Source organism: Pteronotus mesoamericanus, unplaced genomic scaffold (assembly GCF_021234165.1).
Source record: "Pteronotus mesoamericanus isolate MK-2021 breed Mesoamerican mustached bat unplaced genomic scaffold, CSHL_Meso_final contig_22, whole genome shotgun sequence".
NCBI lineage: Eukaryota > Metazoa > Chordata > Mammalia > Chiroptera > Mormoopidae > Pteronotus > Pteronotus mesoamericanus.
This window is the reverse complement of record NW_026555090.1, coordinates 4049641-4060854: the sequence shown is the minus strand read 5'-3', so window position 1 is coordinate 4060854 and position 11214 is coordinate 4049641. Positions and strand designations below refer to the sequence as shown.

At 44.4% G+C, this 11214-nt stretch overlaps 1 protein-coding gene across 4 annotated transcripts in view; it reads right to left on the bottom strand.

Annotated features, from left to right (window-relative positions):
- Positions 1-2690: 2690 nt before the first annotated feature.
- The window catches only part of FBXW10B (F-box and WD repeat domain containing 10B), a 38552-nt gene continuing 30028 nt past the window's right edge, over positions 2691-11214 (bottom strand). Inside the window, exons 11-14 of one of the 4 annotated variants that reach the window (XM_054571075.1) lie at positions 8778-8936; positions 6798-7069; positions 5753-5908; positions 2691-3508 (exon numbers count right to left, since the gene is read on the bottom strand). In XM_054571075.1, the coding sequence (XP_054427050.1) occupies positions 2691-3508; positions 5753-5908; positions 6798-7069; positions 8778-8936 (1405 nt within the window). The remainder of the gene's footprint in view (positions 3509-5752; positions 5909-6797; positions 7070-8777; positions 8937-11214) is intronic. The other 3 variants (XM_054571077.1, XM_054571076.1, XM_054571078.1) reach the window with 3 other exon arrangements.

Here is an 11214-nt window from a genome sequence, read left to right as displayed (position 1 = left end):
AAATGGGTCTGATAATGGTCTCCTACAAGGTAAGTGGGTAGTAAATAGAAGATGGTATTCTCACTGCTGTTTTAAGTTTAGCTGCTAATGGTGTGACATTGTGACAATATAGGATAGTAAGAAGCTAGGAAAATTCCTGGGCAAGTGGAGTGGGCAAATACAAAAAAAAAATTGAACAAGGCCAAACAGTTTTGAGCAGCTTACAGTCACATGGTAAATCTCAATACCTTATTCCCCGTAACCAAGGGAGCTAGTGGTTTATAATTCTCCTCTCTGACTGGAGAATGGGTACCTTAAATCACCCTCGTCTGGGGGCTTCCTTTGATACTTCTTGCAGTTGCGACAGACCACAGGTGTCCAGGGAAGAGAGGAATGTTAGGCAGGACAGATAACACACCAAGGAAGGGAGGGGAAGAGAAATTAATTCAGTGATCCTGTTCTGAAAATCACAAGAGAAACACAAAATAAACTATTTCTATTGAGCTTATTCACAGGGCTTAAAGAAGGAGAAAAACAAGACCGGGGTGCACCTGTGGGAAGAAAATAACGTTGGTCAGCACCCTGTAGCCATAGAAACTCACACCAAAAACGGAAGCACCTACTCCCACCCTCCCGGACCCAGTAAAAAGCCTGAGCGTTCGCACGCAGGCAGGAGTCTGGTTCTGATTGCCAGTTTCCTCTCTCTGCAGAGCTGAAATGAATCTTAATTTTCATCATCAGCATCCCTGAGCTAAATTTTTTATTTGGGGAGACAAGAACCCACATCAGTTGCGGGTTCGGTTCGGGAACAGTCTGGCCCATGGGAAGGGCCTGAAATTCAGGGACGGTAAGTCATCTTTGAACCCTGATTTTAGCAACGTCCTATCTGTGTGGCTTACGGGTCACGGTGCTTTTCAAGGCTCATGGAATAATGCATACTAGCACATTTCCTTAACTGAGAGGATTCTTCTGTTAATACCTCTATTTTTACATTGCTATTTTCCAATGCTACTTTAAACCTAATCATGAGAATTTTTTTTTTTTCAATTTGGCAAACAATTGTATTCCTGCACTTGGAAGTGGAAAGTGGAGGCTGTGAACAGGCTACCTGTACACCTAGACTGCCCATGCCATATTTTTGGTGGCCCATCCAAAATATACATTGCGGGGTTTTGCGGCGTTGGGATTTTTGTTGCTTTTGTTTTGCATTCTATTTGAGTTCATAATCATCTGTATGGGGCAGGGGGAGACAGTTCTCCCCTATTGTGTTTCTCTCCTGTGTGTCTTTACTAAATTTCATTAAATTCTGACACAATATACCTGGAGATAGCATCAGATCACACAGTAAGTTAAGGGCTCCTCAGTCCTACCAGACTCTCCCTCACACACACAAACACACACACATTCAGATACCAGTCACGAGCCCAGGTTATAACCTGTGCTTCCTACCAGCCAGCTATAGATCAGAGGTTCCAAGGACCCCTCCTCAGGTGAGATTAACTTGCAAGAGCAGCTCACAGAGCTCAAGAACACACTTACGGTTATCAGTGTATTCTAGGATATGATAAAGGACTCAGATGAACAGATAGATGAAGAGAGACAGAGGGCGAGGTCTGGCGGGTCCTGAGCTCAGGAGCTCCGGGGGAGTTGGTGTGTGTCGCCCTCCCGGGAGGGGATGTGTTCACCGGCCTCGAAGCTCTCCAGACCCCCTGCTGTTGGGATTGTGTGGCGCTCCCTCATGCGGGCATGTTCAACCGTTAACTCCGTTTCCAGCCCCTCTTTTTGTCTCTAAAGAATGGGAGGCTGGGCTGAAAGTGCCAAGCTTCTTATCATCGTTTGGTCTTCCTGGTGGCCAGACCCCATCCAGGAGCCCACCCAAAGTCACCTCATTAGAACAAGATACTCCTACTGCTCTTATCACTTAGGAATGTACAAGGGGTGAGGGAGCTCTGTGCCAGGAGCCGGGGCAGGGGCCGATATGTATTTTCTGTTATCTCACGGCCTCCTGTGGCCCTGCTGAGCCGCTCAGTAGGAGGTATGCCCTTTGGATGGGACTCGAGGTCCCCAATGGGCCATGCCCTTGTGAGATGCTCTCTTCTAAATTATCTGCCTGAACCCTGATACCATCCTAAGAAGGTGTAACTAGAAACCTCAACACACTTGTTATTAGTGCCCACTCCCTTTGTAGAAAGGGTAAGTCTGCTTAATATTCTTTCATAGGAGTTAGTCCTAATAAGAAAAAGAATACATAATGTTCTCAGTTGGAATCGGTCAACACCATTGAGGGCTTCTGCTATAGATTCTTAACTCACTGAGCTTCATCAGGCTTCCATGCAAAAATACCAAGGAACTCCAATGCATTATTCTGATACAATTGTATCCATTCATTCGCTATAAAAATGATAGTACTTAATTGATAGTGATGAGTGGTATTTAATTTCCAGTGATCACTTCCCCACCCCCCCCTCCATAAAATTGGGTTTCCATAGTCTCAGTGAATGGTTTTCAGTGGGAATACGAGGCTAATGTCTCCCAGCCTCCTTCTGCTTTCTTACTTTGATAATATCAATTCTTTGGTTCATGGGAAGATAATTAGGAGTCCCCGTGTTAACTGCCAGGGAACATTAAAAACAACAACAACAAGAAGCCAAACACCAACATCCAGTTGGTTTCCTTTTAATTGCAGAACATTGTAATTTCCCAAGGGTGGTTTAGATAAATACATTTTGACCAAGTTCAGGGGCTGCTGTTTTCCCTTGCTTCATGAAATTATCTATAGGCAGGCCTTTGATCTTCCTGATCCAAGCAGCTTTCCTGGCTTTGTCTGGATTGACCACTCCGGTGAGCTTTCTGGCCTGATATTCTTTCATCTTGGCTTCCTCATACTCTTTCTCCTCCCTCACAGTCAACAGCATGAATTCAGTGTTCACTCTAAAGGGATTGAGGGCCGTGTAGAGACGAGGCCGTTCTTTCTTGACAGACTGGGTTGTCCTGCTTACTGGTGGAGGCAGCATGCGGTTTGGCATAATGACCTGCATGCTGGTTAAGGGGCTGACGCTGCGCACTGTCCTGTCAACTGAACCGGTTGCTCGGTCTTCACCCTCTAAGCGGCCAGCGAGCCTGGTGTGGATAATCCTGCGCTGGGGTATGGTGGACTGGACTCGGGAACTGTGCAAAGACTTCTTCAAGTTAGGCTGCAGTGTCTGAATTTCAAGGGGAATACTGGTTTGTTTCACATCTATGGGAGGGTGGCTGGCTCTCAGCCTATCAACTGCATGTTGTATTGATTTTCCTTTGAAACTAAGGACCTTCCTTGGGTGTGAAATTGAAGGCACCCAGGTGTCAATGACTTGGGTCTGGGGCCTGCGGGGATAGGCAAACTCCCGTGAATTATGGGCTTGCTGCAGGGCATTAATGGTCAGGAGGAACCGGTCTGGCAACATGGGGATTTGCCAGGACTTTTTATTTGAGGGACTGGTCAGGTCTCCAGGAGTTTCCAGTTCTTGTTTTGGTACTTTCTCCACATCATCTTGTTTTTCAAAAAGAAAGAAAGAAAGAAAGAAAACAAATCAGTGTACCATCAAAACATTAAGTATGTATGCATAAAAATTAAATCAATTCTAACTGCTAGGCAGACTGAGGTCTTTGTTGCTTAATGGATATGCCGTCATGTGGGCAGAAGTCCTCTATGATACCAGCAGTTACGGCATATTCCACAGAACAAGTCTTTAACAAATACACTAGTGTGCAAATGTGTATTAACCTGTAGATATGCATCTTCTGCAGGAAACACATGTGATCCCAGTGCTCCACATTTTTGAAACTTCATACCTCTTTTATGATTCCCACAAAACAGGCCTTATACATGTATAGTAACATACCTCTGTTTTTAAAGAAAAAGTGAATCACAAAATTTGATTTCCATCATATTAATCAAATTTGATTCCAAGTGATCTTTGGACATTTTTGAAATTCAAAATCGCCTTAAAAAGAATGTCATCCCTGGGAAATGCTAAATATCACAGCATGACCAGAAGGCAGTTCCTGAACAGGAGTTCCCAAAATGTTTGAACAACATCAGTGGGTCCAAAAGCTGCTGACAAAGACCAGAGATTCATTCTTTCACGGTATATCGTGGTCAAGATCTCCAAAGTGCCTAAGACCGTGAGTGAACAAGGATGTCTTCACAGGTGAGCAGATCTATTATATCAAATCTATTATATTCCATTTGGTCCTTTCAGTCCCTACAGTACTTCATGGATACACTGAATGCATTATTCCTATTTTACAAAAGGAATAACTGAGTCATAGTAAGTGGAAGTCATTTTTTTAGTCAAACCTTGAGAGGAAAAGTCTGTACCCCATACTATACCAATCTATAATTAGTAAATAAAATACAGCCATTTGTTAAGCATATAATTTTCCTTGATCAAATAGTTTTATCCCAAGGTGTTTATATATGAACACACTAGGATGGGATAAAACTTCAAACTTCTCCCTGACTTTTACTTTGTGAATTAAATAATATTTTATTAAAACTTATAAAACTAGAATTAAGATGTCAAAATCTTCCCCTCACCCCTCTCAATTGCAGGGAAAGCTGTTCCACATGTGTATGTACATGCGTGAGAAAACACAGTTATTTCTCCTTTTATGAGAAGGAATTGTGATGACTCATTGTCCATTAACTTGTCTTTTTTTGTATAATATATTGTGGACCTCTTTCTAAGTCAATATAGGGAGGTCCTCATGATAACAATTTAGCTGTTGTAGAATATGGCGTAACATGGATTTTTCATTATTTACTTAGTCATTGCCCACTGATGGACATTTAGTGTGTAAGTGATCACCCTTAAAAAATGCAAACACCATTTTTACTTATCATACAAATGGGAACAAAATGACGGATGAGACCTAGTGCTGGCGTGGGTACAGTGGGAGCTCTCATTCATTCTTGGCAGGATGGTAAAGTGACCCATCATTTTTAAAGGACAACCATGGCAACCTCTTTCTAGTTTTTTAATGAAATTATCCTTTGGCTCAGCAGCGCCACCCCTGAGGCTTTACACCACTGCGTGCCCACACAGGTGCAGACAAAGGTGCCCACTGTTAGCAGAGCCCTCCTAAAATGCAGTCGTTCCATCCTCACCTTGAAGCTAGTCTCTGCAGGGAGTTTGATTCAAAGAAACACTATTCTATTAACCAAAACTATTGGAAAGGCATTTTAAATCTTTATCAAAGTTTCTCAAAAACAACAAAGGGGCATACTATTTGTGATGTCCAGTAACTCTTCTAAAAAGCTCCCTCCCCATCTCTCTCTCGCTCATCTCCGTATCTCACGTACATAGCACCCGTCCCCAAACCTAGCTCCTTCCTCATGAAATCCCCTAACGCACCCTCTGAAATCAGCTGCAACTGCCTGTTCTTTCTTCTGTGCCCCCTTCCTCAGACCGATGACAGTCCAAGAAGCGAGGAGAATGCACAGCAGGGAAGGGAGTTAGGCTGTGAGTCCAAAATTGGAAACTTGGCTCTTACAAAGGTACCTGCTATGTGGCCCCAACTTAGTAGAGACAAGTAAAACCAATCACCCTTAGGAAAAACTGGGCATTTTATCCACCCAGAATTCTTAAAAATAAGCAAAGTATCGATCTGCTGAAAAACCAGACAACAGCAGATCGATAACTAGATTGAGCAATAGAGAAGGGTGGAGGGGGCTGGGGGGAGCAGAGAGAGAGAGAGTTGGGTCTTCCGCTGGTTCAGACTAAAGCATCACCGTTCATCTTATCTCCTGCGAGGGCGTTTGCCTCCGAACTCTCCGGCCCACCATCCAGGCCGTTTGCTGCCTTAGAAACAGGACTCGCTCTCTTCTTGCTGTCTCTTTGGGGTGATGCTGGCTTTCCTTGACCGTGAAGTTCCTCTGTGGAGATTGCTAAATACAAATTGAAGCGGAAACCAGAGAATTATACACAATCCAGTGAGGTGTGACTAGTGGGGGCCTAGCTGATCACCTGACTGGTTTTCACCCAAACCATTAGCTTATTGCTTATTGCTTATTATCTTATTCCAGGGGAAACTAGGTAGTCACCTGGAGCCTAAGGATTCAGTCACTGCCTGACTTCCCTCCTGCGTGCTTTTCCTCCTGAGTACTCAGCTCTGGGCATTATGCAAACCTCTCTCCTGGCTGACCGTTTGCAGTGTAATATGCCGGGGACAAGATCTATTGATCCATGGGCCCAATTTTGCACACCAAGTACAGGGCAGGTAAAGGAAAGGAGTCTGCCTACTCTAGCCCGCACATAATTTATTCCTTGGGTGTCTTCTAAATTGAGTGAGCCACGCCACTCCGCCCCATACCTGCACACCCACATGCACACACGCCCAAGTACCTGCTTTATAACTAATATCTTCCAGGTATGCAGGTTATCAGTCAGGGGTCTAGAGATAACACACTGCATTGAACACTTTTCTGCAGTATACTATCTTGTCTGTCCTAAGAAATCATTATGTACTGTGTGTTCAGCTTGGGGGTATGGGGAGAAGATGTTGGTGGTTTGTTTTTTGTTGTAATGGCAAGTGTTAGTTACCATACAAAGTTTGCAATACATCTGAAAACTCAGGCCTTGAAAATCAGCGGGTTTCCTGGAGCTGGCTAACAGATTGGCAAATCCAACAGAATTGCTCCCACCTTCCTTCAAGGGAGGGACTTCATACCATCAAGAAAACACTGGCCAAAATATCCCACAAAGAAACTAGTACTGGGAGCCTGTCACCTGCCCCACTGGCTGCCACTGAGGGGCCCCGGGAGTCTGTCCTCTTACCTGATGGGAACCTGGCTGCCCTCAGCAGGACACGGGACCTGTGAGGCTTACTGAGCAGGGACTCCAGGGCCACCACCTGTTTACTGGATGTGGAGGCCTTCAGGCTGTATGCCTGAGTGCTGGCTTTGGAGAGGACTTCTGTGAGGCTGCTTTCTTCCCTGTCCTCCTCTCTGTCCTTGTTCTTCCTCTGTTTGGCCCGTTCCTGGAAGTACTGCCACTTTATATTCTCGAACTGGAACATGAGAATATTGCTTTCCGTGTTGATCACCATCCTGGAACCACAACAACGAGATTGCCCACTAAAGGAGCCTGGAGGCCACTGCGCTGCCTGGCCTCCCAGCCTGCACATTGGCTCCTGTCCTGTGCAGCCCTCAGGCCACAGGAAAATGCCCGGGACGTGGCCGTGCCAGCAGGGTGTACAGGCTGTTGGAGGGTCTAGACTGGCGACGGGCAACAGCCACACAGCAGGGCTCCCAGGCTCCGTAGTTGTGTTGTTGTTGCTGTTAATTAAATGTGAGTGGGCACATGTGTTCTGATTACTTTGCTTTTGGAGTTAAAATCTTTTTAAAACAGTTTCTGACTTTGGAGGAAGTGCCAAGCACCTAGGATGCCCAAGGCAGACGCTTAGGTGTTCCGCCCCCAGATGTGTTGAAATTCACTCTGTTTTAAAGCACAGCATCCAAATGCCATGTTTCTAGTGCTGTGATGGGGATGTGGACAACTCCTCAACGGGGAGCGTGCCCCACTTCGACGATCCCCCAGCCCGCTCTCCTTCCCTCCAGGACTCCAGGGTCTCTGGGCTCGCTCTGTGTTTAGATGGAACATTTCTTCTTTACAAAGTCGGGTGAGTTCTGTCTCCCTATTCCCCACTTCAGTGACCTGGTAGGGAAGGCATTCCAAGTCTGGGCCCCCCAAGAACTGCCTCGCACCTCTGCATTGGTTCCTGTCGTTCCCAGTGTCCACAGAGCAAGCTGCTTTCCCCACTCTGGTCCCATAGACCTCCTGCCACTATAGACAAGGAACAGAAACACTGTGTGCGGGTCCCTCCTGGCCCCAAGAGGCTGCAGTTTCAAGACCTTAACTGACTGTTAATGCTCTGAAATGGTGACTAGTTTCAGTTGAAAACACTGGAATAAAATTTGGGGAATCATTCTAATTAGAAATGTCTTTCAGATTTATTTTAATTCAAGCCAAAAGGAAACATTCTCTCTTCAGATGTCCTGAATGAGAAAAAGCCAGGGGTGATTTTTTTTTTTTAACATCATTGCCTCATGACTGAGAAGTGTGTGTTTATTGAGACTTATTACCAGCCCTCCCCCTTCAAGATGAGAAATAGTATTCATAAAGTTTCATTAAAGAGAAGGCAAGATAATTCATGGAGATCAACTGATGCCTGAAGTGAGCCTCTGGTAGAATTTAAAAGTTAATTCTACTTGGGTATTTTCACGTAATATCACCCTGAACGTGTCATATAACAAACACAGTACTACATACAGTCAGTTTAGTCATGGTTCCGGTTTCTGTTGACTCATCTGCTCAGCACCATCGCACTGAACACCAGACCTCCTGCCCCTGCTGTCGCCCGCCTCCCCCAGCCTCCGTACATCTCCACAGCAGAAGAGAGGGTCAAGGATGGCCCTCGCGGAGCTCTCAGGCAGCCGAACGCTCACTCGGCGCAGGCAGGGGCTGCAGTTCGCAGACCGTGGCCCCCGCAGCAAAGCCATATGGCACTCACTGCGTGATCTGCCCAGACGTCCAGAACAAAAAAAAGTGATGTGAACCCTGATTGCTAAGTTTGGTGCAAAGACCACTCGGTTTCCCATGAGACAAGTACTGTCCTCCATCCAAAGTTGGAGGAGAGTCCAATTTTACCTACTCTCTCCCACTGCCCGAGAATCCAGGGCTGGTGTCCCAAAGGAGAAGAAAAAGATCATCCAAACAGAATTGTTCATGGCTCTGACCTGCACACCTACCACCCACCTGTTGCCCTGAATAAAGAAGGACAGCACGGGATCACCTCTGCCGTTGGCTTTCATCACCTTCAGACAGTTCCCGTTTAGGAAGTTGTAGATGCGGATCTTGCCATCTGCACAGGAGCTGATGACCCTGAGGAAGAGAAGGGCCACGTGCAGCACCTCCCTGGAAGAGAACAGAGCCACAGGCAGTAAGCTGTTAGTGTTTTTGTTTTTTTGTTTTGTTTTGTTTTGTTTTGTTGTAGTTCAGGGTATTTTGCGTATGGTTGGGAGGCAGTGGTTTTAATTGTGCCTGAATTGCTGCTTGCCGTCCTTTTAGAATTCTGGATGTCAACCGTAACCCTCAAGATGGGGCTGTCTCTCTCCTCCCTTTCTGCAGTTCTTCCTGCACCTTGGTCATCGTGCCACTGGTGGCCAAGTACAAAGGCTTATGTCATTGTGTGAGGTCTGTTTTATAGGTGATCCTGCTTTTCTCTTATAGTTGATTCCTGGCTATCAACTTCTACAAAAGTCCTCCTGACAATTATTTAATATTTTGATTCCTTTTCAAATAGTATTATTAGAGAAAGAAGAAAGAAAGAAAGAAAGAAAGAAAGAAAGAAAGAAAGAAAGAAAGAAAGAAAAGAAAGAAAGAAAAGAAAGAAAGAAAGAAAGAAAGAAAGAAAGAAAGAAAGAAAGAAAAGGAAGGAAGGAAGGAAGGAAGAAAGAAAAGGAAGGAAGGAAGGAAGGAAGGAAGGAAGGAAGGAAGGAAGGAAGGAAAAGAAAGAAAGAAAAGAAAGATCATCCTTGTATGAAGCAAAAATCTGGTATTTAAGCAGTTTCTTCTGGGTCTAAATTGGTGGCTTTCATTCTTTCAGTTAAACATCCTGAAGGAGAGTTGTGCCCAGGCAGGAGATTTATGAGTTCTCTTCTGTGACAACCAGCAAGAAAAAAGAAAGGAGCAGGTGAAAACTTAGAGAGGTGACTCCAACAAAATGCTTGCTACAATGGATGGGTCCCAGTCAGACTGCAGATATGTGGATTATTCAATGTGAGAGGTATAATTAACCCATTCCTATTGATTATACTGAAAAGTTGAATTGGATGCCACCAATTTGATTTTATACACAAAGCATATCCACCCATCCCTGCCATCTCTACTGATCTAAGTCCATCCATGGCCTGGCTTATAAGGCCGTCTTTGTCTCCATTTCCCCCTGCACGCACATGCATGCACACACACACACAAACTTTAAGCATACTGATGGGTTCTCTAGGGTACAACCTAAGTCTCATTCATCTTTGTGTGCCCAGCATGGGGCCTTGCCCCCAGCAGGTCCTCAATAACTAATTGTTGAAAAAGTGAGTGTTGGCTCATGTTTCCAAGTATAATCATTGCTACGATGTATTAGAAAAAAATGACATCCACTTCATACCATTTTGTGTGAGCCTTGATCAGATCTAAGGGCCAGAGGAAGACTTTTCAAAGCCCCTACCACTAGCAAAACAGAAATAACAAAGAACTTGAAAGGCAGAAGCATGTTCAGCCTATTCAAAGGAAACCAGAGAGGCCAATGTGGCTTGAATCCCTCCTCATGTGATAGAGGATAGATGATAGATAGATAGATACATAGATACATAGATAGATAGATAGATAGATAGATAGATAGAATAAATTAAATATTAGAAAGTCCTACAAACTTACAGATTTTTCCCCAGATGGAAATGGAATACCTTTATTGGTGCCCTAAGTGCATCTTAGTCCACCTGTAGGACAATCAGTACTAGGAAAGATGCCTTGTGGTGGAAGGGTTTGCCTCTTTTTTTGTCTCCTTTGATCTTGCTGAGCTGGGCCTGCACTTTTCATAGATTCCTGTGACATTGGGTAGTTCAGCCTATACCATTACAGCCCACTGATACAAAGCATAGGCTTTGGGATCAGAAAACCTGGGATCAAAACCTTATGCTACCGCTAGCTGGCTGTATAACCTTAAGAAAGTAACCTCTCAGTCTTCAGTTTTCTCTTCTATGGAGAGGGGAAAGTGATTTCTGCCTCAGAGAACTGCTGTTGGGATTAAACCAGGGAAAGTATTTCAAAAACAGCTCAGTACCTAACTTAATTGTGGTTATTATGATCTTAGCGTAGACCAGTCTCCTTTCAGGTTTTGTCTCTGTCCTAGAAATAAGTCATTTGTATCCTCCTTTGTTGCTTGTTTTTCAAAAACAAAAAACACTACAAAGAGTGATGTCAATGAAAATAGAGGAGGCAAGAGCTCAAGAATTCTACCCTTCCATTAAAGTAATGAAAAAAGGGCAAAAAAAAAAACAAAAAACAAAAAAAACAGCCTATCAGAATCAACTATTTAGGAACTATGGAAAATAATCAAAGGCTTACAGAAAGCCAGGGTGCATTTAGACAAAAAAAAAAAAGTCTTAGTCTCAGTATGGACCTTAGTCCCCTTCCT